This window comes from Xiphophorus couchianus, chromosome 12 (genome assembly GCF_001444195.1).
Source record: "Xiphophorus couchianus chromosome 12, X_couchianus-1.0, whole genome shotgun sequence".
NCBI classification, from domain to species: Eukaryota; Metazoa; Chordata; class Actinopteri; order Cyprinodontiformes; family Poeciliidae; genus Xiphophorus; species Xiphophorus couchianus.
Genome location: NC_040239.1, coordinates 21,399,302 through 21,427,269, shown reverse-complemented (window position 1 = coordinate 21,427,269; position 27,968 = coordinate 21,399,302). Strand labels below are relative to the sequence as shown.

Below are 27,968 nucleotides of genomic sequence, written 5' to 3'. Positions count from 1 at the left end.
CTTGTTATGTGCGTGTTTCACTCACATTATGTGTAACATGCCCTGTGTTCAGTTCTGAAAACAAACACATTTGTTTTCAGAAAAACTGCAACAAAGGTGCTTCAGGTGTTATGAAACACCTTCTCAAAATTATCTCACCCCACTGAAGAAGCATCTTTTGAGCAAAAGGTGCTTTTTCAGAATCTTTTGACGGTGCCACTCACAATATGGCGGCGGTGTGAACGCAAGCGTCCGTCTACCTCCTCTCCGTCTATGTTGCCACTCTGCGGCGTCGTGTAGGACCTGCCCAACATTTCCTCAAACAGTCCACAAATGGTGGCCTGGCTTCAGCAAACTCCTCGCCATTGGTCCTTGCAGCTGTCGCCCCGACGCCTCGCCCTCCTCACTAGCGAAGTGATAACCAGAACGAAAGCAGAGATGTTTCGGAGCCAAGTGTTACAGCTGTGAACTGTATCGTTTCTGATTTGTTTTCCGGATTTTCAGACCCTTTGTTTTTTTTTTTTACCAATGCCCTCGTTGAGGTTTGTCTACTTGGACAGCATGAATGAAGCAGCCTTGTTATAATTCTAGACCGTATGCTGAGAGAAAAGCGAGGTGGAAGAAAGAAAGAAAGAAACAGTAGAAAAAAAAAGAAAAAGGCTGTTTGGACCCGGAGGACGAAGCCGCTTGCTTCCGGACTTGTTTAGGATATCTACACTCAACGTGACATTGATAACTGATAGGAGATAAAACCGAGGATAATCTGCGGCCGGGGATAGCCCCGACAATCTGCTGGCGTCGAAAAGAAGATAAATTAGTTTCCGTGGTGTGAATAAAACACTACCCAGTGGCGACGCAGTCTCCTGGAAGAAAAAAGAAAGAAAAACAAAGAAAACCCCACGGTTCAGGTAACGTTGGCATAATCTCTTCGTTTTAAAGAAAAAAACAAAACACTCCTACTGTGGTTTAGCAAACAATATATTCCTACAAATCGGACCAGATGCAACCCGGATGGCGAAGGACTGTGGGAAGCGGACAGGCTTTTCCTGGGTTTGGGCTCCCTTGGGGAAGCCACTTAGGCAAGATGCTGAAGAACCATCGTGCAGTTTTAATAGGGGACATTTATAATCACAAGTGGCTTCAAAGAGTCTAAATCAGCTCTTGTGCTGCCAAGTTGTTTATAGGAACAGTTTCAGCAGACTAGCTATTAAGAAGAGTTGAAAGCACATGGGTGCAATTAAAACTGAATTAGCTTAAACATCAAATGTGCTTTTCAAAAAAGCAACGTTAACATTTAAACATCAAAGCAGACACGTGAAGGAGTGAAAGAATCATAAATTCGGATTAAACCACCACATACAAACTAATGTCTACATCTGGGCAGAAAATCTGAGCATTTCCTGTTCATTTTTTTTTTTTTTTTTTGTTAATGGTTTAGCTAAATGGATAACATTGCTGCCAGGCATTTTTAGAGTGCATTAATTTATTTATTTTATTTTTTTTACCAAAGTAAAAGTCACATGTCCTTCATTCTTTCCAGCAGGGCCACCAAAGCGTGCAAAATAAGCAGAAAGATCCATGGGGAACATGCCAGTATGGGTGTCAAACTCCAGTCCTCAAGGGCCGCTGTCCTGCAACTTTTAGATGTGCCTCTGCTGCACCACACCTGAATAGAATAATTAGGTCATTAGCAAGGCTCTGGAGAACTGATCTATACAAGGAGGTAATTAAGCCATTTCATTCCAGTGTTTTGTACCTGTGGCACATCGAAAAACTGCAGGACATTGGCCCTGGAGGACTGGAGTTTGACACCTTTGCAGTAGATCCTCCTTACTGAAAATAAACTGTATCACACTGATTTCTTTATTATTATTTTTGTTATTATTATTTTTTGTGTTTGGTTGAAATTGTTTGGGGTTTTTTTTCAACTCAGCGCTACTTCTTAACTTTATCTCACATTTTACTTTATTCCAACAAAGAATCTGCTGCAGTAGCAGCAAAAACTCAAATAGACCTACCTGTGGTCATGATGTTACCAAAAGTTAACAGTGCAAAATATCAGGGAAACATGTAATTGCAACGCTATTGCTAAATATATAAAATGTCCTTATTGATATCGATAATCCAGTCAAGATTTCCCCCAGAAAACCTGCTAAACCCGGTGGTTGGGCGCTAGGGCAGTCATTCATCCAGCGGCCCGTTGTGTTTTTGTTTTTGTTTTTTTTTTTAGTTAAAAAATGTTTAAAGTTGACAGGAAATTTGTAAATATCACTTGATAGTTATGCGTTATTAATAGATTGGAAGATTAATACCTGAGCACCAACTATAAAATCTTAAAAATGCAAACAATTTAAAAAGACTTGCATAAATAAGCAATGTTTAGCCTGAAGGGGGCACAAGTAAAGCCTGGTGGTCTGCCAGGTTTATAATTCACTGGGGGTAACCCTGCCAGTTTTTCTGGACCTTTTTTTAAAATTATTTTTTCATTATTGCAATTTCCTCATAACTTGTTTGTACTGGCGTCTTTTTAGCCACTAAAAATATACACCACGTGGGATCAGCACGGGTAGTTAAAGACAACAAATGGTAAATATGTGTTATTAGGATGCAGAATCTGAAAGCGTAGCAATTAAAATGTGATATTTTCAAAGATATTGCATCCACACTGTTATTTGTGGTTGGGACCTTGCAGACACTGATAATGCAATGATGATTGTGTCCCGTTCTTACTACCGCTGATGTTTAGTCCAAAGTTCACTGGCATATACGTAATGACCGGCGCAGCATTTGCTATTTCAACGATTCAGATTTGTCAACGTTCATCTATTTCAGGACAATGACTACAAAATCTATTGTATATTACTATTATTGCATGATTGAACTTTTGCATGTGAAGGGTAAGTACTTCTACTTACATTCAGCTTGAAACACCATTCAAACCTTAAATGATACAAGACTTTGAGCTATTACCAAATGCTGCAGGCTTTTAATATCTTTAATTGTAATTTTGTTTAGATGTGGCTTTCCTTGCTTTTCTGCATGTATGTGTTCCTGAAGTATGCGGTGAATGTAAACAGTTGAATCTGTTGTAGTCATTGTTACTCTCGCTGTCCCATTTTTGAAGGATGAACCATCTAACCTTCAGTGAGCTATGTTGCCTGTTCTGCTGTCCGCCGTGCCCCAGCAAGATCGCCTCCAAGCTGGCCTTCCTCCCTCCAGAGCCCACCTACAGCCTCATGTGCGACGAAAGCGGCGGCAGATGGACGCTGCACCTCTCGGAGCGGGCTGACTGGCAGTACTCCGCACGAGAAAAGGACGCCATCGAGTGTTTTATGACGCGCACCTCCAGAGGGAACCGCATTGCCTGCATGTTTGTGCGCTGCTCACCCAACGCCCGCTACACTCTGTTGTTCTCCCACGGGAATGCGGTGGACCTGGGCCAAATGAGCAGTTTCTACATTGGTCTGGGCTCAAGGATCAACTGTAACGTCTTCTCCTACGACTACTCGGGTTACGGAGCCAGCTCTGGGAAACCTTCGGAGAAGAACCTGTATGCAGATGTGGATGCTGCATGGCATGCACTGCGGTCACGGTAAGGATGAGAATGAATGAAAGAGGGGGAAGAGAGATATAAAAGAGATATATATTTTTTTAAGATATTAACATGCTGTTAATTTGTCGCTAAAGCAGAATACCCACAATCTTATCTCCAGTTTTATAAATAGATGTACATATTAAGTGGTAACTTTAATCTTGCATAAATATGCATTGCAACTAAATTAACACTGAGTAGAAAGGGAAGTGGCAGATGCAGCTGAAACCAGATATTTGCCAACAGCGTAGAGACAAAGAGCACTTTGAAATGCCTTGCTGCTGAAATGTGCTATACAAATAAAATTTGATTGATTGATTGAAAGACTTTTACTTTTCTTCTAAATTCAACAACAATGAGGAACAAATTTCAAAGAAAGAGGTGTGCATGCATTATGTCCGTATTTGATAAGAGTTATCCTGTATGACTTTTAATCAGACATTTTGTGTCTCTCAATATTTTTCTGCAATTCTGGCCCGATCATACTTAGATCAGTTTGTACCTAATTTGACAGTAAAATCTTTTTTTTTTGTTCAATTGGAAGGTCCATTTTTGCATTAGCTGAAACTTTCTGGTTGATGTCTACAGATATTGCTTCAGTATATCCACATATGATTCTGTCCTCATGATGCCATTGTTTTTTTCTTTTTTTTTTAATTCACCAGTCTCTTGCAAAACAAAACCAACAAATAAATATCACAATGTTGGAATGGAATGGTGCTTTGAAGCATCACTCCTTTTGTTCTTCTAAATGCAATCATGGTCATCAGGGCAAAAACACTTTGATATTAGGCTCATCAGACTACAGCACATGCTCCCCAAAGGCCTTAATTCATAAGTGCATTATTAAAATCTGAATTTTTTTGTCGTTTTTGAGGAAATGGCTTCTTCCTTTCTGGGTGACCTTTCAGCCCACGTTGGTACAGAACTCGTTTCACTGTGAACAATGACCATTTTACCAGCTTTAGCACCCAAACACATTCATCTCTGCAACACAGAACCCGTCTCCTTCCTGAACAGAATGATGGCTGCGCTTTTCCATGGCCTTTATGACTATATTTGTTTGAACACATAAACAAGGGACTTTCAGGCTTCTGGAAATTTTACATAAGAATGAATCAGACACATGTACTATTCCGCAATTCTCTTCCTGATATTGTTGCTTATTATTATTTTATATATCTACATATATAATTGGCATGGTGCCACAAAATGAAGCAGTATATTTGAGCCTTATGAAAGCCTTTTGTCACTGACTAAGCTTTCAAGTATACATGCTTTATACACAAATATATTAATTGGAGCTGTTTGTCAATGTTGCCATTGACAGGTTTGCCATTGGAAGGATGCAAATGCAAGGACATTTTGGATGGAGCTAACAGGAAGTGATTAGGGGGAAAAAAGGCTAACATGACACAAGCTACGTAGGAAGTTGTGGGAGACGTCTTCCTTGTGAAAAATATGTATTTAAAAAACAAACAGACGAGGAGCAGGATGTGTGCCGAAGGAGCTGAGTGGAGGAAGGATTACACAAATCATGCTGACGAATCCTGTTGTGGAAACTACAACAAACGGTTTGGTAGTGATAGCAAGATGTTCATGTGGGCGATTAATGAGGAGTGTGGTTTCTGTGATGATGCGTTGCTCCACTGCATGTAGGTGTAAGTGGGTGTTCTGCTGAGGCTTCATCTCTGTAGGCTTTGGGTGGACTTTTGATTTTAACAGCCTATGTTATTTTACCCCAAATGATTCAAAGATGTCTTTGCTCACTGTGAGCTTCCTAGTGATGATGATGATATATAATTTATCATTTACTTCTCATCTTTTGAAAAGAACCAAGACTTTGGTTCTTACCAGACCGCTTGTTTTTTCCTGATTCATAGAAAATACAACCGTAACCCTATTTAATGGATTTTAGGTGTATGGCACACTACTTTACCTCCTCCTTTAGTATTGTTGGATATTCTTGCAGTTTAGAATTGAATCTGATAGGAATTAGCCCGTCTTGGATGAAAATGCCAGATTTTGCATGTTTCCAAAGCTTTGTGATAAATGGGAAGCCGGATGTATATAAATAGTGAGAAAGGTCACAGTCTGCTATCCAGTGCTGTGAAAGTGTTCAAAACCATCCCACATTTTGTCACAACTACAAACTTCAGTGTTTTATTAAACGATGTGATGAGTCAACACTTTGTAAAATCGCCTTTTGCTGCAGGTACAGCTTCAAAAGTGTTTTGAATTATGTCTGCAGCAGCTTCCGTTGAACATTTTGCCTAAGTTCAATCCGGCAAATTTACTTGTCTGTACTGAAGAAAAGCATCCCCACAGAATGATGCTGGCGCCACCATGTATTATAGAGAGAGTCATGTGCTCAGGGTGATGTGAAGTGCTCACTTGCTGCTGCACAGTGTTTCTTGAAGACACAAAAATACTACTGACACTGCAAATGTCTCTTCAAGTTCAGTAAGCCTCAAGTGGTTTATCACCAGTGAGGACAGATCTGGCTGCATCACTCAGTTGCAGTTCCTTCTCTCAGATAAGGCTTTGCTTCACGTAAGCTGTATTCATCTGTTTGTTTAACCTGAGGTCGCTCACTTCCTTCCAACCGTGTTTGAGGATGTCTGCTTTTTGTCTTAAATCTTCTCGTCATCTCCTGCTTTTGTGCTCTGTAAGAGCAATGTGATCATGGTTTATGTTTAAGGGACTGATTAATGATGAGGGTCTCTGTATTACAGTAACACAAGTATTACGTAGACAGGTTGGCTCTGACGGCTCATTGGATCCTAGTTGATATTGGAAGTCTGCTAACTTATTGTTCTAGTAAGTCAATTAGAAGGTTTAATGATTATTTTTTGGAAGGATAAAGATATTTGTGATGATTCCTAAGATCTGTGGCAGATACATTTTTTTATTGTTACTGGCATCAAGTTATGGAGGCAAGGACAGAGACGCATTTACTAAATTGAAAAGTAAAACTTCCACTCACCTGACAGAACAGGATGCAGAGTAGAGGATACTGGGTGAGGGAGATTGTGTGTGTTCTTGTTTTTGTAGTCCCAAAGGGACCTTGTCTGACGTAATCATCAACCTTTTAAGTACTAACAGTCCTTCTGGGGAGCCCAACCCAATCCAGGGCATTATGGTTGGTGGTTGGGGTAAAGTGGGAATTAATGTAATAGAGGGATTATTGTTGATCATCTAACTATTGAATACCAGACTTGGTTTAGCCCGGAGGTCAGTGCAGCGACGCGAAAAGATCAACTCTACAAGTTTGCATCAAAGTGTTGTTTGTTTCTCTGTAGAACTCCTGCTTACATCAACTTCCTTTTGCAAGTTAAGAATAAGAGTTGATTCACTAAAACATTATCCACAGATGTTTCTCCTGGAGTATGTAAAGATATTGGCACCATAGAGATGCAAATGTCTCAACAGTAGTGGCTGAGCCTCGAGCAAAAAAACTGCTGGTTGTTTTTTCTGGCTCCATGCCTTTTGCCTCAGGTTTCCCAAAGTGTTTTTCTCAGAATCAGATGACTATTCTTCTGCAAATAAAAAGCTGAACATAAAGAAGCAAGCAAGTTAAACCAGAAACATGATCACATATGGGCTGAAGAAGAACCGGCTTTTCTGGTGATCAAACCCTCTGTTTCCATGAATATTGAGTCATTTGGAATCTCGAGCTTAAAGGTCGACTCCCATTTGGAGTTATGGGAGTTTTAAAGCTTTGTTCTTATGAAAGCAACTACCGTATTTTCCACACTATAAGGCGCACCTAACAACCTTCAATTTTTTCAAAAGCCGACAGCCGACTTATAATCTGGTGCGCCTTATAATCTGGTGCGCCTTATATATGGACCAATATTGAGCCACAACAAGTCTCGCAACTACGGTAAGCAGCCGCCAACTTCATTTTCCCCCGTAGAAGAAGAAGCGCGCGGTGCACGCTGGGTTTTGTGTAAAGACCCCAAAATGGCTCCTATTAAGAGACACGCTTACGACACAGAGTTTAAGCTCAAGGCGATCAGTCACGCAGTAGAACACGGGAATAGAGCAGCAGCGAGAGAATTTAACATGAACCAATCAATGGTGTGGAAGTGATCTATATTGTGATTGCACTAACGTTTGATTTACCGTAACAGTATCGGACTGTTTTTTACGTGTTTATTGAATCGAGAAAAGGTTTCCCTCCACTATATGTTATACCTTGCTGTTGTTAAAAGATAAACCGTGTCACAGAAATACCATGTCACTTACTTTACCTCGGGGAAAATAATAAAACAGCTGTTTATTCATTTTGGGAATGAACGGAGTTGTCAGAACGCTGGTTTGTAATCTATTAATAAAGTTTGACTGACCTGACTATTTTGTTGACATTCCCTTTAGCGCAATTCCATCTAATGGATGCATAACGTAACTCCAGCCTCTACTGTAGCATCTATTCTATGCGCCTTATAATGCGGTGCGCCTTATAGTGCGGAAAATACGGCACTTGAAAGAGAAGTGAAAGTTAGGTTTGGTTCTGTGGCCTTTTTCCCCTCAGCCCACCTTTTTGCTGATTCAAAAGATGAATCAGCAAAGACACATGCTCTCAAATGTGTCTTTTCACAAATGGGCCTTGAAAATCTGTCAGATCTGAGTAAATGGGGTCTAAACTTCGGTGATCCACACAAATGAATAAACCTACTAGGCAAAAATCTTAATGTGAACCGTCCAGAGATTCAGTCAAGGTTGGATAGTTAATTAATTAAAACTCGCCAGATCTGATCCTCTAAATCTGCTATGTTGCTGTTATTACTGTCATCAAGCAACAGTTCTTTTAATCAAATGTTGCTTATTCCAGAGAGAAATATCTTTAAGATCAGATAAGCCCTATGGAACAGGAATATAGGCTGTTACTGAAGAAGCTACAGCTGGAGTGTTTTGTGCATGTCCCATGCCTTGTAGTCCCATGGTTGTTTTTTGCAGTGGAATGCGATGCCCTGGGCTTTTTGTGGTAAGGGTGACCTAAAGGGGGTTAGATGACAGACTGCATAGCTCTACTCCAAAAGAGATAATTCAGATTTTGGTGTTCAGGAGTTGCTCCTCATCTTTGTGCTGAGCTGATGCAGAACCTTTTCATCTGCATCACTCTTTCAGAGCAACCTACTTTTTTTTTTCTTTTTTTCCTCACTAGAACCAGATTATTTTTGTGTTTTTCTCTTTGTCACACTATCTTCAGCATTTACAGTTGTAGAGAAAAGGTTATCACGTTTCCAGTCTGACATTATGTAAATTATTTATACTTGGGCTGCTCATGTTCAGACCACCTCGCATTAACATTGCATCTTTTTTTTCCCCCCCAAAGGATCCAACAGAGCAGGTAACCAAATGATGTCTATGTAAACCTTGTGGCCAGTGGCCTCTGTCACTCAGCAACTATCTCTCTGTTTTACTGCCTTGTCTGTATCATTATTTCTCTCTTTGGTTGTTAGCTGTTGTCTCTCTCTATATTGAAATTTATATATCCCACAATTGTGCATACTCAGTTATACATTTAGGGTTTTTCCATTGCGGTGCTTCCAGAGCTTGACCTGGGCTGGTGGTAGCTGCCACCACATCACGATAAACAGCCTGTCCAGTAAATGGATCCATCCTGCCTTCCCTGTAAACGGATGTTTGTGAGAATTTTTCAATCCCAACTAGTTGATCTCTGGCCAGTAACAGCAGCGCTGGCAGAAATGGGTAAACAGCAGAAGCCAAAGATCAATATTGTTAAAGCTCTAGGCAGCGTATTCACTCGTTTAAACCCTATAATGGGCCAGGTATCAAAATAACTGGGTAGATCAAAAGCTATGCCAACTCATGGTTTTCAAGTGCTCACATTTTTCTTTTTCATTTATTTTTTTGTCTTCTTGAGCCCAGCGTTGGCTAATGACGAAAGCATCGCTTCTTCTAGCCCCCCTGGCACTTGCGGCCGGGTATTGAAAACAGAACTATGCAAGCACCAGGACCTGTTTGGCAATCGAACCAGTTTGGTGGAAACACCCCTTTGTGTTACAAGCATCAAAGAACAGCTGGTGTTCTCTCAGTTTTAAAGGTCTTAAACGACCCAAAAGTTTCATAGCAATTGGAAGCCATCTGCGAATCTTTTTCCATTGAATCTTTACTGCGTCAGCTTCTTTTATTTATATTTAATAAAGAAGTTCAGTGTTTCTATACTTCACCACTCAGCCTTGATGCATTGACACATATGCATATGATTACACTGGTACATGCTATGTTTCTGGGGGTTTTGTATCGTTCCTGTTGAGCAAATCGGCAGTAACCAAAGCTTTCAATGCTGTGATCCAGCTCTGACATTAGTCTAGAGTCTAGACAAAAAGGTCTGAGGAGAAATTTTCACAGGAATTTTCACTCGCTGTCTGAAATGAACAATGATTTCTTCAGTATTTGTTTTTTGTTGTTGCTAATAACAGAATGGAAAGTATGAGTAGCTATTCATACCCTTTTGCACACAATCCTTCTGCTTTTGTAATGAGGTGGTATTTCTATGTACTTCCCATTTCCTAAGTTTGGTGGAAAGTAAAACGGACCTAATTTAAGTTATTTTTCTGTCTTGCTTTATTTGTGGTGTTTAACGTTTAAAAAGGTTTCTAAAGTGACTTCCTCTGCAGTAGTAAAAGGATCCTAACCATCCATTTGACCATGAGTTGACAAGATTCAGGGTACTTAAATACTCGTAAAGTCTGGAAAATTTTGGAATTTAAGTTTTTAGTATTTTTCATGTCTGAAAAAAGTATGAAAAATGTGACTTGCCAGATGTTTTTCCTTCTTCCATTATTTGAAAGACAAAAATCTAAATTTCTGGAATATAAACATTACACAACTTTGACTTATTTTTAGTTGGGATCCTTTAAGTAAAATTTACAACATCCAAAATTTTTGCCTGACTCAATGTTTCTCTTTTCAGTTATTAAGGGACGTGACGGATTAAAAAAAACTCAGAAACTGGATTTATAGTTCTTAATCAGTTTAGACTTGGACACTAAAAAAAGCATGGACACTTATGTCTTGGAGCCTTCGTAACAAAATTATGCCATCGCAGATCACATATAACAAAAACAAAAACTAATATGTAAATTTTTGAAGTGGAAATTATTTTGGTGGGTCCAGAAGCTGAAACTACAGTGAAATGGCCCTTTACCACATTGATAACGTCATTGTTGTCTTTTTTGCTGAGTTGTGGAACATATTGGTAATAAAATTTGGAGAGGAAAATGCTTTTTAGTGAGCTGACCAGAATGTTACAAAAACCTTTTAGATTATGTCCATTCCACCAAAGCTTTTCCCGCCTGGCCGCACATCTTGCCTGTATCCCTCACGGATGTCGAGCAAAATGAAAGCAGCCTATTCAAGCATGTCAAAACTCTGCCACATGACAGAAATAACCACCTGTCACTTTGATGACGCTTTCATCAGTTTAGCAGAGCCGGAGGCGACGCTACAGACTCCTGCTGTAGTTCCACCACAGGGGATGAGGCACTCCCTTCACCTGAGCAGGAGATGTCCTCACTGTGTGAGTCAGCAGGTCGGCTTTGTCATACTGATGGGCGAAGGGGAAAAACGAGGTTGGCAAAACTTTGTTCTTACTTGCATTGCTCAACCCTCAGCTTGGTTTTAGTGTGTTTGTTTTATTTAGAAGATCATTTGGAAACTTTAGATGGCTTTCCCACTATGTTCGATTCTCTGAGTGTGTCCTTTCCAAACTCTAAATGGCTCTGTGTAACATTTTCTTCTCCCTCAGTGGAGGAGGCAGAGCAGCAGTCAATCCTGCTTGTCTAATATCGAGCAGCAGCCTGGCAACAGATTTGCAATGAGCTTTCAGACCAAGCCTTTCCTCTCTACTGAGGCTTGTGAAAACAAACGAGGAAAACTGGCTTCCTGGTCAATAGGTCTATCGATCCTAATGGAAACGCCATCCATCTTTTCAGCCGTTCCAAAAACACTGTGGAGGAATTTTCAGGCCTGCATTTGCAGGGTGGCGACCTAATATTTATAGGAGTGTTTCTCACCCATGAGGCGTCATGAGATGACGCCTGTACCAATCTCTTGGGTGGAGTTCGACGTCTCACCTGACCGAACACAACACAGTGTAATAAAATGTTATTGGCTCATCATTTTGTACTTTGAGTCTAACTTGTTCAGGTGTGCACCGGTTCACCTGATAGACACTTGGAAGTAGAAATGGCCACAAACAAGAAAAAAAACAAAAAACTCTCGTGTTGGAAGGTTTTTGGTTCATCAAGCATTTCTATAGAGAATCGCCCTGCTGCATCACAGATGGTATTTTAATGTGTTAAAAAATGTGCTGCATATGTTCCAAGACTCTTGCAGTGTGTATTAGTCATGCAGTGCTGCTTGGGAATTAAAAGGAGTTTTGCTCTTGAGTGGAGCATGAGGTGGGCAGTCAAGAGGCAGCGTGAGCTAGAGGAGTGGGATGAGGGAGGATGGGATGCATAAAAGATTGGGTTTGTGTCTGGAGACTGAATCGATGACGGTACGGGAGGAGGGTTGTAACCAGGAAGCGTGACTGACTTCGGCCTGTGGAGATCTATTTCAGCTGAAGTGCAACAGAGTAAATTGCGGACTACACACAAGCACGTCTGTTATTATAGTCCTTGTGTGGCCCTCAATGACGGTTTGAACACAAAACAAGATAGCAGATTGCTTATAGGGGAGGTTCAATATTCGGGGTTTGTGTTACTGTTGTCAAGTGAGACACTCCGGCTTGCTCCAGGTAATGACATTGGTCGTTAAAGATGAAGATGTCAACAAAAAGCACCTAGGAACAGCCATCCCTTGTCCTCTGTCCTCTTTACACAACGACTGGCAGTTCCAGTTTTGCCACTTTATTGATATTGCATAAATGTCACATGGTTGTGACATGTTGGGAGATTTGTGTTATATTGACTTGTTTATAAATGTGAAGGTCTAGGCTGCCTTGTAAGGTTATACTTAAACCCTACACTAATAAAGAGGCCTACAGTTCATCTATAAAGCCCTGATGAGGTATGAATGTTATTAATTTAGGGATTTTAATGATTTGTTTGAACTGATTTCTTTCTACGGTGGATTGATCATTTAACAAGTGATTACCCATAAAGGTCAGTGTAATTTATATACAGTTGAATAAATATTTTATCAGCTATGAAACAACATTTAGAGTGATGTGAGCTAACCCAGCCTTCACTCTGCAGTCATTCTTTCCAATGCTGTCAGTATTCTCACCACTATTTATACCCTGATGAGCACCTGACATGAACTGTAAACAGTTCATGTTTTCACGCTAATGATTGTCTGCTGTCCACACTGACTCTGTGAGTTGCCACACTTTATCTTAATTGAGTGTCTGCACTTCAGTTGTGTACGGTTGCTAGTAGCAGGCAAACGTTATTGCTGCTTGTTTCTTTTTAAGGCAAAGACGATAATCCATTACAGTAGCTCAACATGCTATCTGTCCTCACTGTTCCATGTATCCAACATTATGAATTACAGTCGCGTGTCAGTAGAGGCTGTAGCGTGGAGCCTGTAAGTAGAGGTCTAGTATTTAATAACAGAGTGGAGCTGAGGTTTGTCCTGGCTGCGTTTAACTGTTTACTTTGCGTTATTCAGCCATGTAGCAATAGAGACTGTGATGCAGTGTTCCCAAAGTAGGTTCCAGCTCGTCAGCTGACTGCTTGCTACAGTGGGTCACGTTAGCCATAATCAGCTGTGGAATGTCTTCTCTCTCTCCATTTTCCTTTTTTTTTTTTTAAATATATATATATATATTTTTCCACCCTCCCAATTTATCCCTTGCCCTCAAACTAGGATTAATGTCTTTCCTATTTTTTATTTCTCTCTCTCTTTTTTTTTTCTTTGTGCTTAGTCACAAGACTGCAGGGATGGTGTAGAAGCAGTGATGCATCACACAACTGTGTCTTGGTTTTAAAATAATGTCCATTCAGATTTTTCTGAAATGCAAGCTAGTTGTAATGGGTCTTGACCAGAGTGCTCAAAGGACAAAAAACATAAATAATTTCTTTTTTAAAAAGCAATACATAAAAACAGAGAAACCTTTTGGGGGAAAATAAGATAAAATCGATTAAAGCATTCATAAGGAATGAAAAACAATAAACAAAATTATCAGAAGAAAGTGGAGGCAATCAAGTGGAAAAAAATAATTAAAATGCAGTAAAAGCATGGCAGCGAAATACTGGCAGTCGCAAAAAACATTCCACAAGTGTTAGTTTGTTAATCAGCTTTTCTTTTTTTTTAATAATTAACTAATGGCCTCACTGGAGGCATGCCAATGTCTGCAAATATTATCTGCTTATGTTGGTCAACTTGTACTGTACATATCCTCATTGTGTTGAACACACAGGGTGGTTTATATTTAGTTGTGCTGTGTTCAAAGGTACGGCATCCGTCCCGAGAACGTGATCATCTACGGGCAGAGCATTGGCACGGTTCCCTCTGTGGACCTCGCCTCTCGCTACGAGAGTGCCGCAGTCATCCTCCACTCCCCGCTCACCTCTGGCATGAGAGTGGCTTTCCCTGACACCAAGAAGACCTACTGTTTTGACGCCTTTCCAAAGTGAGTGCAGCCCGACGACAGATGGCATGTGTGTGTAAACAAGGCCGACTGTGACATTTTTACAGTTGAAGCATGCCATCTGTCCTTTACGGATAAAAATGCCTATAAAGACAATAGAGGGAAATATTTTCTACCCACTCTTGAGCTAATCAGATGAAAGTTATTTCCAACTGCTCCATCTGCTGGGTAGTTGGTGAAATGCAATGCAAATGTATTTGTATCCCTTTTCAAATTGCACAAACTTTAGGATTGCATTACATAAAATCCCAATAAAACACGCTGAAATCTGTAATACTAATGTCATCCTATTTTTTTCGTTTTAATGTACAGCAGATAAATCAATTTTTAATCTTTATCTTCTCTAATTTGTGTCATTTGTTTCTCTTGGGTTTTTGTCTCGAAGCATCGACAAGATTTCCAAGGTAACGTCGCCAGTCCTCCTGATCCATGGTACCGAGGACGAGGTCATCGACTTCTCCCACGGGCTGGCGCTGTACGAACGCTGCCAGCACCCAGTGGAGCCCCTCTGGGTGGAGGGCGCCGGACACAATGACATAGAGCTCTACGGACAGTACCTGGAGAGGCTCAAACAGTTTGTTGCACATGAGCTGGTCAACTTATAGAGCTGCTTGAAATAAGAGAAGCAGGAAAGAAAGCTGCAGTTTTACAGACGGCCTGAGTTATTGTTTCTGAATTATTAAACGGAGAATCAGTGTCTGTCTGTCTTGAACTGACTTAGTGGCGACTCTCTTCACTTAGTCGAGACACTTCCCCTCTCTCCCCTCATTTGGCTTTCTACAGGATTACCCTGATCCTTTTTTCCACTAGAAATCTCACCTCCATATAAATCCTTTTTTGCTTTTAGATCTGCTTATGTTGGACACTGCAGTTTGTGACTGTGATAGAAGGGCAAACAAGACATGTGCAAGGACAATATTGGAGTTAATACAGTAATTACAAAGTAATGAAGTGTCATATTTTGTTCCTGCCTTATAAGAGAAGGTTTGTGGTTCCTAATGGAGACTTGCATTCCAGGAAATGGCCTTTCTACAGACTAATTAGTCTAAATCGACTGAACTCCATATTATCCTACTCACTGCATCTGATTATTGGTTCTCCTCTGAGGACCCAGTTTGTGTTTTATTTTTTATTTTTACAGAACATGTTGGATTTGCACATATTGTCACTTAAGAGTTGAACTAGAAAAACTAACACTTCACCCATCTGTGCCAGTTTTGCCAAATGTTTTAATATACTTCAGAACCCTGTGTAAATAATGAAGAGTGCAACTTGCCGTCATCTCCGTGTCTCTGTAAAATGTAAATGGTACAGCTTGATTATAGATCCTTTAAGTGAGATGGTGATCAGCACTGAAAGGTTTGGTTAAATGCTTGAGAGTAGGTTCTTTCCAGCCACCTGAAAGGTTGTAACGTTTTAGTTTGATTTGAAGCGTTGTTGATTTAAGACACCCATCATCATACTGCTGTTGATGATAGTTTTCACATCACGCCGGGCACGTCTGTGGGCAAAAATCTGACCTTTTGCTAATAATGATTCGCCAGTATATAGAAAGACGATTATGAATCCCAGTTTTGTGCAATTTGTGCCTCTGGGTTTTAATATATCAAATAGAAAACATTAGAACGATATGCCTACTTTATGTAACTGGGTTAGATTATTGTATCTTTTTTTCTTAATACACACAGAAACGAAACTACTGTGACAGCTGCTGTCAGTTCTAGTCGACCACTATTGCTGTTCAGGATGAATTATGATCACTGCTTGTCTTTTTATGTTTTTCAGTTTAGGAAGTGGCTAAAAATCTTACAATGGGTTATTTGGGGTGGAAGTATTATCTTCTTCCTCCAGTATATTTACACTGGACAATTTTTACTCCACGCATGGTTCTTGAGTCTCCACTGTACTGAGACAATGAGCTATTTCAAACGATTAGCTCTGCATCCAGGGACTCAGTCATGGCCAAAATGTTTTTGCTTTTGTGTCAATTTTATCTTTCTTCACCACAATGTCTCTGAAATCACCGTTTTTCTTTTGCCCTTCTGAGAGAGCCAAAATAGAGCTCCGTCTGGCCGTCGAACCCTTAAAATGAAAATGTCAAAGTGCTGCTGTGTGCCATGAACAGCGTTTACCTTTTTTGTTCTTTTTTGTTTTGTCTTTTTTTGGCATGCAAGCATTCAATTGCAAAAGACATTTCTTTTTCCTTCTGGTTATTTTAAGTCTTTGGACACTTGAATTATTATTTTTTATCGCAGTTAACAATAAGCCAATCGGTGCTACTGTAAACCTTCAGGTCTGACCGGCTGCCTGCTAAACGAGCAGAAACAACTAGCTGTTTGTCAGATTGACCAAGATCCACGCCAGGATTGGGGACCTCTTCTTTTTATGCGCTCATGTGTTAACACTTTTTTTTTTCTATTGTATTTTATTTTGATCTGTAAACAATTTTTTTTTGCTTATTTTTTTCCACTGTAAAATGTTCAGAACGTATATTTACAGTTTTTCTTCTTTTTTTTTTTCCACAAAATTGTTTGACTGGATTTTGTCTTTCTTTTAAAACCCTTGATATGCCAAGGCTGTCACTCGGCAGCCTTTTATACTCACCACTCTGATGGGTGTAATCTGATTTGATTTAGTTTGTATAGGATATTTCAATGCAAAGAAACTATGTATTAACATTAATATACTAATTCTAATATGGATAGAGCAAATAAAATCGTATGTGGAATAATGATCTCATTTGTGACTTTATTATATCAGAATCTGTTTACTTTTTTTCTTGCTTAATTGTAAACAGCCACACATCAAACGCTGTCCATTTGCTATGAAGTGGGTGGTTTTCACCCAGTTCCTCTAGGAACAAAAATATCTCACAATGTAAATTTGATATGGGAAAGTTTTAAAAGGTACTCTACAGTACGACTGTTTTAAGTTGTGAAGTACCTTTTGTCCCTCATGAGGACCAGCAGGTGGCGATGTTACTCTAATCTCGCTCACTGGACACAAAGTGGGAATTCTTTAAATAGCTCCTTGGAAACCCATGTTTTCTTTCGAAGTCAAGGAAAAGGGAAATCCACATACTTAAGGTGGGAAGCAGGAAAGAAACTTCTGCACAAGATAACATTATTAAAAACTTTATTGTGTTTATATATATATATATATATATTTTTTTTTTTTTGCTTTGGAACAAAGTAGGTTCCTGATCCTTCTAGCTAAAAATAGTGTTTTTGTTGACATTGATTCAAGTGAAGGGCATTCACTGTTTAGCAGATCACTAATTTATAACTGCAAAGCAGAACAAATCATAGTGAATATGTATTTTTGTGGTGATTTTATGTATGAAATAACAGGTAGTGCTTTGACTGTGAAGTAGAAGGAAAATGAAAGATAGCTTAGAAGTTTATTTCCAAATAGAAATAAGAAAAGTATGCAGTTCATCTGTGTTCAGACCCCGAGGGAACACTTTGCTGGACTACCTTTCATTCAGATTAAGGCTGTTAGTATTTTGGGAGGCAGTTCTATGAGGTTTGCGCATCTAGGACTTAAAATTGTACCTGTTCATCCTTACAAAAATACTCCAGTCAGATTGGATAGAACGCATCTGTATAGACTCTGATTTTCTGTCCGTATGGACCCATTGACTTGCATGCAAGTATTTTTTTGGGAGGGTTCTGTCAGTTTTAAACTGTAGATGACATTTTAACTGTTTAAAATAATGGGAATAAAATATTCTCATTATTCTGTCCAAATAATGGACATTATTCCCATAAAATAATGGCTTTGTCCATTATTTTATGGGAAATAATGACTTTTGTATATTTTTAGGCACACTGCTGCCTTCAGTCGACTGCCCACATAAGACAAGCTTCAGGTTTGAACTTTAGGTAGGCCAGTTTGCATGTTGTCCACCAGTATGTAACTTTGTTATTTAAAACTTTCGCCACTTTGGTTCTGTGAGCTCAGCAGTGCATGCTTATCTCTGTGTGTCTGTGTGAGCTGGTCCTATGATGGAATGGGAAACCATCCAAACATCCACACTGACCTCTCATCCAGTGTCAACCAGGGCATGCTACAGTCTACCCATTCATTTAGAACTGTAAGGTTAAAACAGATATATAAAAAAAAAATACAATGGAAGGAGGAAAAAGAGACGTTTGAAAATATCTGACAGGAGTAACCATGAAATTGGCGTTTAAGTACAGCACTTAAGTCCATAAATCACGTTCTTCCTATTGTGTGCAGTTTTTCCGATAGCCCTTAAACGCACCACAACTTCCTTTCTCTCCAAGCCGCGCCTGCTCTCTCTTGGTGGTGTTGGAGGCTGACCGACGGACGAAAGACAGCCTATCAGCGGAAGAAAAAAAAAAACATGTGGAAAAGGAATATATATAGAGGGAAGCAAACCCAGTAAACTTCCTTGGCAGATAAGTTTTTCACTCTTCTCGTCAGAACCGGGTGTTTTGCTTCTTATATCGGTTCGCCTGAGAGCGAATGGACAGAGCGGTGAAGCAGCAGGACAGCCTCACCACCAGCGGTTGACCTCACCGTCTACACGGCAGTCTACATTGTGTCTGTGTCCGTCCGTCAACCATTGGGGGTGGAAGAGGATTCACCGGGTGAGCCTTTTAGTTCACGGTTGTTTTTGTTTATCATTATTTTTTCTCAGGGGATTGGTACTTCCTAATACCTTTTAAACTTCGCCAAGAGGTGACAACTAAACAGCGTGTTGCTACGTGTCCCACACTCATAGCTACTAGTAAATTTTGGAAATAAAGATTTCTTTTGCCTCACACAGCGTTTTTTTTTTTTTTTTTTTTTTTTTTAATGGTTCCTCTTTTGCGATGCATCAGTTAGCAAAGCTCTCGGTTTTACCCCAACATAACTCAGCTGCCTACTTTATTGCGGGAAGTGTCACGTTAGCCAAAGCCAATCATATAAGTTGTGACTCCCCATTTATAGAAGTATATGCAACTAACCCCATCACTAAAACGCATCTCGTGTCAAAGAGCGGTGACAGCGCAGACCCAGTTACAGCGAGGAAACACATGGTGGCAAACACTAAGTATGCCACCAGTAGACATCCAGAGAGAGACTTTTGCAGCTGAGGAATGCTTTTGTCCGTCGGTCTCTGGCTCTCAGTGACCCCCCACCCTCCACTCACATCTGCTTGATGTTCAGTAACGTTTAAATCAGATAAATATTAGCGGTGAGCTGTTCCGCCCGGAGCTGTGCAAACCTCTGATTAATGTATCTATGGTGAGATCACAAGAGGCAGCTGATCTGCTGTATTAATACCACGTCTAGGGTGTTTTCATGCTGATTTTCATATTATATTTTCAAACCAATTTCCTTGTCTAACGTCGTTGCTTGTCTAATGGCTTCAGCAAAAACGAGGTGCAGGTGAAAGCTGTGCATAGATTTCAGAAATGTTTTATAATGAATGGGTGGTGTTCATTTTACCCCTCTCCAATGCTTTGAAAACTGACTATTTAATGTTTTTTAAATTTTTTTTAAAGATGCACAGTTTTCCAAAAAGGCATCTAGGAAACGCCCCAAATGTGTGGAAGAAAGTACTTTGGTCAGAGGAGATCAAATTTGAAGTTTTGCCCATCATGAAAGCCACTATGTCAAAATCAACACATCTCATCATTCCAAGAACACCATACCCATAAGGTGGTGGCAGCGTTATGCTGTGGCGATGTGTTCCAGCAGCAAGGACTGGGGAGCTGGTATGAATCAAGGGGGAGATAAATGGTGATAAATACAGGGATATTTGTGAACAAAACCTGTTTCATTCTGTCGGTGCTTTGAAACCGGGACGAAGGTTCACCATCCAACGGGACGATGATCCAAAGCGTACTGGGTGTTTTGTTTGCTTCACAAATGAAATGTTAAAAGTTGTAGGCATGTTCTGTTAATGCAATTATTCAACCCCTAAAATAATGCATCTTAATTCCATGCTGTGAGGTAGCCAAACACAAAAAAATGCCACACTGTAAATGCATGAAACTAGTTGACTACAAAACTAAAATGATTTGCAATGGCTTAAGTACATGGATATTAAATGAGTTGTTTGTGGGTAGTAAATGGAAGTGGAAAAGGATTAAATTAAATCAAAATGTACAAACACCAATTACCAGTAGATTGAAAAATTCTAACAAGAATATTTACTATTTGAAGCTATTTAAGTTTTGAAGACAATTGTAACTCTAGAAGTTGAACTCTGGGTCAAACACAACGCTTAAAACCTCAATATTCCAAATGTTTCACAATCTATGTAGAAATCTGCTTAAAGCCGTTCATCCATCATAGTGTGTTCACTGGTGCTGTACAACATATCAAGTCACAATGCCAATGTGAGCAAATTTCACAACTGCAAATGCCTGCTTGGGTGCAGTATCTGGTAGGACATTATCTTTCATCTGCCATGGCCTCATGATTTTGTGCAGTCCTAGTTTTCACTAATGCCAGACAATCAACTCGACTTTTGTACCTCATATGATGCCATCCTACCAAGTACATAAAAGGAAAGGTTGTATTTATTTGTTTGTTTGTTTATTTTTTAACTTCCATTTTTACAAAGTCTTGTAGTGACTATCCATATTTCGTTACCCAGATGTGTTTTACAGTCCATGTAAATTAATTAGTGGGAAGAAAATACACATTATGATGGGATCCTTAGGCTTGAGAGAGTGTACATCCAAAACAAAGTGCCATCATTGTCCCTCTGTCTCTGACAGCCCCGCTATACGTAAGATGGATGATTCTTCATATGTACAATAAATGTTTTATACATGTTGCAAGGGGAACGTTGACGTAGATAAGCCAGAGAGTGTTATGCTTAGTGTATTTCGTGGCTCGCATAAATCACAGGGCTATTGTCTTACTTGCCCTTTATTGTGAACTGCTTTGTTGAGGACTTGAAGAGGTTTGTTTGTTGCTCTTGAGCAAAACGATGACTAATTTGCTCATCAAGACAATGGCTTTTTTTTTTTTTGTTTGCGTGTGTGTGCTAATCGGTCAGCGTGATACAGCCTTTCTAGATTTCATTGCGGCAGTTTTCGATTGTCAGTAGAGAGAGCTTTCCTGCTCTCTTTTAGGACTCCGATATTAGAAAACTTTGCAATGCCGGTTGTATTGATAAACATTGTGATTATGATGTTAGTTGCAATAAACGCCTATTTTCTACTTTCCTCTCTTTCTCAGCTGTGCTTCCATCACTCTGTGACTTTTAGCATTTTGGACAATTTAATTTTTTTCTAGTGTGAGCAAGTGCACCTGTGATTGTGTAATAAGTCAAATCTCCCTCATATATTCACATCTACATTTATCTTTGACTGTCCTACTCATCAAGTTGTAAGATACAACCTTCTTTACAATGGATTTGTATGTATTAACTTTGATAAGTAGCTTGTTCAACAGGAAAAAACACTCATCTTTGTCTTCTTTCAAGGATAAACTGCAACTAGTGACCGAACATAGTAGATAACATTACTTCTGATTTTCCTTCCTGAGAAACAGAAAATTGTATCTGCTGTATACTTAACACATACTAATTAGAAGCTTCTTGAAGCACAGATGACTTTGTTTATTCACAGTGTTTAGATTGCTAGTCTCGGTATAAGTATAGGAAAAGAGGGAAAGTGGTTGTAGTGTTTAGTGAAAGAGTACATATTCTTGAACTCCAAGTAGAGTGGAAAAGTAACATCTTACCAATATTAAACTGCTGTTTTTTATGTAAAAATAAAAGTGATCTAAGAGCATAGATTCCAAAAGGAACTTGACAACTTTCATCCATTTAAAAAAAAAAAAAAATTAAATTAAATCACTTTAACTGCGATTTTGCCAGGGCATCTTCTGTGCTTAGCCTTTTTCAGATCACACCAACGATTCTTCAATCTGATTCTGGTTTGGAGTCTGGTTAGGCTTTTCTGACTGAAACCATAACCTTTTTCTTGCATAGCCACTCTTTTGTTGATTTGGTGTTGGGCCCATTAGTCATTGTGAAAGATGCAGTTCACCCTCAGCTTTCTAGCAGAAGTCTGAAGGTTCTGTTGCAGCATTGACAGGGCAATTACTGCTTGCGTCTTGACTAAGAACCTAGTTACATCTGTATGAAAAAGGTTCCAAAGCATGAAGTTGATATGCTTTTTGTTTAGTTTTGCTTTTTAGGCCATACATTCCCTTTTGAAATGTCCCAAAGATGTTCAGTTTGGTTTTTTACCATCATAAGATGTGTTTTGGAGGACTTTTTATGAAATTTTGTAACGCTTGTATGTTATTCTTCATAATGGGTTTCCTTCTAGCTACCTTACCCCAAACGGACATTCCCAGAACATGAGATTCTTATCACATGTAGTACACGACCGTTACTTGAATACGTTTCTTGCAGCTCAGTTACTATTACTTGCGGGCCTCTTGGTGCACTCACTGACCAGTTTTCACCTGAATGTTAGAGGAATGTCCAGTTCTTTGTAAGGTCATGATTGTGCTATGTTTGCTTTATTTGATTGTAAATCTTTTTACTGTTTTCTATCTCATGCCTTTAAAATGTATTTGTATGTTTAAATCTTTTTAGAATTTCTGAGGGATCATGATTTTGACTAAGAAATTGTCAGGATACGCCTGGAAGAACAGCTAAAGTTTAGTCAAGATTAATGAGACTTTAAATGATAGCATATGTGTATTGATTGCTGCCTAACATGGGTTTGAATGGGATGATTATTTCTGAACACAGCTATGTCTCCTTGAGATGCACACTTATGGGACCAATATATTTTTGTTTTTTTGTTTCCTCGTTTTCCTCTTGAAAGATCTCAGATCTTTTTTCATTTGAAGTTTACAGATGACATTAAAGGTGGAGAAAGTTCAGCAAAATATTTATCTTCTTTTTTTCCCAAACCACAAGAACTTGACATTTTAATTGGGGTTTGTGTACATATTTTGTACATCCAGTGTATGCTAAGTGTTTGCTTCTGCCCATTTGACCTCTTTATGTTTGCATGTCTCATAATCTGGCAAAAGCCCATTTGCACACTAATAAGGCTGTCCCGCCTCATCTCTGGGAACAAATGAGGGGCTCTCCAAAAAATATTTGCGGAAAGTTTTGGAATAGGAGTTAGACTATTCTAGAGGAATTAAATTCCTTAGGACATTATTTTAAGATGATGATGATAAAGATGTGTACCTATCCGTGGCCTCAGTTTCTTGGCGTTACGTTCTTCATTTATGCAGAACAGTCGAGCTCCAGCTGAAGCGCTCTCCCTCTTCCCCGCAGTAATTGGTGCCATCTGTTTGGCTGTGTTTTGGTGTTTGGAATGCTCTGTTATGTTGTGATCCATTAATGCTGACAAGAGCAGCCAGTGTCATCCTGCTCAAGACAAATCATCCAAGAAGAAGTTTGGCGCTGATGTGACAAATTACCTTGCATTTTAAAAATCAAGTCCAAGTATATTAACCTTTAGCCCTCAAACTTAGTGGTTAGTGGGGGATTCTCTGATTTTCCTAGCCCTTAACTGACACCCCCTAGGGTCCTTTACCTCCTACTGTTTTCCTACTCACTTCTAATGTCTGTTTTTCTTATGTCTACCTCTACTTTGACCTTCTCTTTTTGAACTCTGTTTATTCCTCCATTTCATAGCCTGATTTTTTTAACAACTTTTTTTCTCTAACCTGTAGAGTGTAAGAATTATTAATTGTTCATACGACTAACAACACTTGTTTTTTCTAAAATAATTATTTTCAAAATATTTCAGTTCACTTAATGGTTTACACTTTTTCTATCAGTTTACAGTTGAATGTCATAAGTAGACCTGAAATCAGGAAATATATTTTTCCTCACTCTAATGCTCTCTCTTGTTCTTCTTTGTTTCCGTCCTCAGATAAGCGGACAGGAATACCATGCCGACGAGTGATTGCCCAGGCCGCATCCCCGCATTTGTGGCTCCGTCTCACAGCAACCATCAGAGGTGTCCAGGTTACATTCCCGGTCGGGTGGCTCCAGTCCACTCGCCTCCACCTGCCAAAGCTCCACCACCTCCGCCGTTGAAGCCACATGGCCTGCGACTGGAGCAACGAACTACGCCCAGCCTGTCGGTGGAAAGTCGGCGCAGGGGTCCTTCTCTGAACATATGGCAAAGGAAAAACACTCTTATCCTCTGCGGAGTCTCGCTGGGGGCTTTCCTTTTTACCCTTATACTTGTCCTCAGTTCCACAAGTGGAAGTGTATTAGATGGTTAGTATTACAGGTTTTCTTTTTTGGGTTTTCTCAAAATATGTCAACTTCCTACTGTTTTGGTTTCTAATTGTGATTGGTTGTACTCACAGAGAACTGTCCAGACCACCACTTGTCCCTGAGCAACTGGAATCCAGGTCATCAACCAAACAAGGATATTCTTATCCGTAGAGGGGATTTGTATAGACTGGAATCTTCTGCCACCTTCCGTTCACTTACCATCCAATCAGGAGGTGAGATTGTGATATTTGCATAATGTTTTGCTTTCTTCAGCAAGCAATTTTATTTTTAAGACGCATTTTATTTGATTTCTCACAGGTCGTGTAGTGTTTGCTGACAATACGGATGGAACCAGAAACATAACTTTGAGAACACATCACATCCTCATAGAAGATGGTGGGGCCCTTCATATCGGTTCACCCAAATGTCGCTACCGGTCTCATGCCACAATCGTCCTCTTGGGTCGCTCAGACAACAAAGCTGTCCCCAAAGTCCCTGTCATGGGCCGCAAGTTCATCGGTGTCATGGGCGGCGGAACTCTAGAGCTACATGGCACAGAACGTGTTTCCTGGTCTCTGCTGACCCGAAGCATCCCCGCATCCGGACTTTCCACCGGGGGTTATGCCTTCCAGAAAAACTTCAGCCGAGGGATCAACTTCCGGGTGTTCGACCAGGACACATCTGCTTTGCTTAACGCCGAGCGCTTTGACACCCACGAATCCCAGGATGACAGTCGGAAACTCACTCAGCTGCTCCGCTCCCTGCCGGCGGGTCGCATAGTCGCACTGGCTGTTGGGGACTCTGCTGTCAAGAACTTGGTGGAAGAAACCAAGAATGCCTTCAAAGAGGTGCTTGGCAGCCAATTTGCCAATGATCTTAAATACAGGTAACAACACATTACCAGCACAGTTCATATCTGATTCCTCCTGTGGGAGTCTTATTGGCTTTTAAGCTTTTTGAAATTATGTGTTGGCAAGTGTTCACAAAGACCTTTGCTTCTCCAATGAGTGTGGAGTGGAAACGTCTTTAGGAGTGTCTTGTTTACTCTCAGTCTCCTGGGCCTGATAAAGAAAGTGATTGTTTTTTTTCTTTGACAGTTAAAGTAAACGCTTCCACTTTTGAAGCCTCTCTACGTAGAGGACCAACATTTTGTTCCACGCATATCCTCAGTGGAAAAAATGATGCCCCCTTTCACTTGAATCTTTCCCAGTTACTTGTCTTCCTGTTTCCTGAGCCTTCCTGCTGTATCACACTGCACCAGAAAAAGGAAGCGCACACAGGACAAAAGGGTTCAGGTCAGAGGTTGGAGCATTTGCACAAAATCTGGCAATTCAGGGAATTCTGTGTTCCATATGGTTATTATCTCAGAAGAACAGAAAGAGAAATGGGCATTGTCTGTAGTTCTGCCAGCAGGAGTTGATGGGTTTTAAATTAGCTTTCAGTGGCAGATATCTTGTTACTATCACTCAAGTCCAAGTATGTACAAGGTCATCGTTTCCCATAACTGTGTGATTTGCTATTGGACATGCTGAGGTTCTCAGATGCCTTCAGTGTCACATTTCACATTTGGAGGTGAGTGCCAGAGTATTGCGGTTTCTGACCATATTCCCCTTAAACCCACTCCCACTTTAGAGTAGTTTACATGAGTCACATAATTCATGTTTATTCTTAGAGGTGCTTATTTACTAGCAGTAGTTTAATTTTTCCATATAGAGCTCTGACAACGTGTATACTCCCTAACACGCTTCTTCAGTTTTTTTTTATTTTCTACATCTACATTTTTAAGATTATTAGCAAAAAATATTTTCTATCAGTAAATATAAAAAGCTGTTCATGAAGTGGAAAAAAAACTACCCATACCAACCTGGCCCTATGTGAAATAAGCGATTACTCCCTAAACCTAATCACTGGTTGAATCACCCATGGTAACAATTTTTATGATAACTATTGTAATAATACTGAGTCTTTTTCATCATGGTGAAGGAATTTCAGTCCTCTCTTTTCAGGGTTGATTGAAATGACTCCATTACGGCTGAATTAAAGACAATTCTAAAATTGTCTTTAATTTGGATACAATGGAGGCATTTTGATGATTAGCAACCTATTTAAGATCATGTCGCAGCATCTCAATAAGATTCAATTCCAGACTTTGGCTAAGCCACTTTAAAACCTTCATTTTTTGGTTGCTTTGTTAGTTGTAAGGAGGATGTAACACAATTCACACATTCACTACATTTCTGTGTTGTTTCTACTTGCGGATAAGTTTTGTCAGACTTTCAAGACTGATAGATCAAAGTAACTTTTTATTTTTATTTCTTTGGCTCAACGGCATCGTGAGATCTTTTAGCCTACTTCATGTTGACAGACAGGTTCTATTAAAGAAATTTCTTGATTCTACAGATATGACAGTAATTGGGCCAGGTTATGACTATGAAAATTGAACTTGGTTTTTAAAAATGTATTAATCCCAGCTCTTCCCCTTAATAAATAAGTACATTTTTGGGGGTTCAGCTTAAGCTATGTTTTATATTTTAGCATTAGTTTGATGTGAAACATTTAAGTGTGACAAAAGCAAAAGCACAAAACATCTGTAAGAGAAGAAAATGCTTTTTCATGCTACTGTAGTATTTTTTTTTCTTTCTTTCTTTTTTCCAGTACAGCTTGCTTTGGATTTGACAGTAGTAAACATTACACCTGTATTTTTTTCAGGTTATTGTGTGAAGTGTCTTGTTTTGATCTTAAACTGAGATGGTGTGTGTTTCTTTTTCTTCAGTTATATTGAACATATGAAAGGTTCAGTTTATGGGTTTGTTGAAAAACTGCAGAGATTGTTGTTAGAAGAACCAAATGAGGTGAAGCTTTCTGTAAACCTTTAAACTCTTTAGTGCCACAGCATTTAATAGCTTGAACACCTTATGACCTCATTCAGTTGTGTACACATAAACGCATTCATTTTGAAAGGGCAGGGTGTATCCAAACTCTTGACTTGGACATCATGTTCATGGCGAAAGCATAACAAATAGTCGCCTTTCCCAAATCCATTAGAGTTCTCCCAGGTTGGTTTAATGTACGTCAGCTGGCCTTCCTGTCTCAATTGACCTCTGTCTTCAGTCTTTGTCTAGGAGTAGCACACTCACACATGGATAAAGATATGTTTATGTTGGTCTGTTGTTAATTCACCTCTGCACATTTTATGATCAATGGAAACAATGTAGTTGTTGGCATCAAGCTAGTGATGGGAATAAGAAACAAAGGATCCTATTTACTGCCTGGAAGTCCTTAATTTGGTGGTGAATCTCTCAATTTCTTACAAAAATGTTGATTCATTTAAAAAAATATTTTCCCTTTTAAAGAGGCATTTTAATTTGACCTGCAGTTTGTATTTGGTGAATTTGAGGTTCATCAGGTTGCATTTGGAGAATGAAATGTTGAGCCTACTGTAAGATGTCAGATTGTTCACTGCAACCAGTCTGCTGATATCACCTGTCTTGTTGTCCAAATGAATGACTAGAAAAGTTTTATTACATGGGCTT

General features: G+C 39.6%; 2 protein-coding genes across 2 annotated transcripts in view; both read left to right on the top strand.

Annotated features, from left to right (window-relative positions):
* Positions 1-308: 308 nt before the first annotated feature.
* abhd17b (abhydrolase domain containing 17B, depalmitoylase) lies at positions 309-16,935 on the top strand. Its single transcript, XM_028034061.1, has 4 exons — positions 309-887; positions 3,104-3,571; positions 14,004-14,183; positions 14,587-16,935. The coding sequence occupies exons 2-4, from the start codon at positions 3,105-3,107 to the stop codon at positions 14,804-14,806; spliced, it is 867 nt and encodes a 288-aa protein (XP_027889862.1). The 5' UTR covers positions 309-887; position 3,104; the 3' UTR covers positions 14,807-16,935.
* A 1,561-nt stretch (positions 16,936-18,496) lies between these two features.
* cemip2 (cell migration inducing hyaluronidase 2) overlaps positions 18,497-27,968 on the top strand; it is a 30,862-nt gene continuing 21,390 nt past the window's right edge. Inside the window, exons 1-4 of the mRNA XM_028033855.1 lie at positions 18,497-18,817; positions 24,083-24,435; positions 24,528-24,668; positions 24,754-25,321. Coding sequence (XP_027889656.1) covers positions 24,102-24,435; positions 24,528-24,668; positions 24,754-25,321 — 1,043 coding nt within the window. The 5' untranslated portion in view covers positions 18,497-18,817; positions 24,083-24,101. The remainder of the gene's footprint in view (positions 18,818-24,082; positions 24,436-24,527; positions 24,669-24,753; positions 25,322-27,968) is intronic.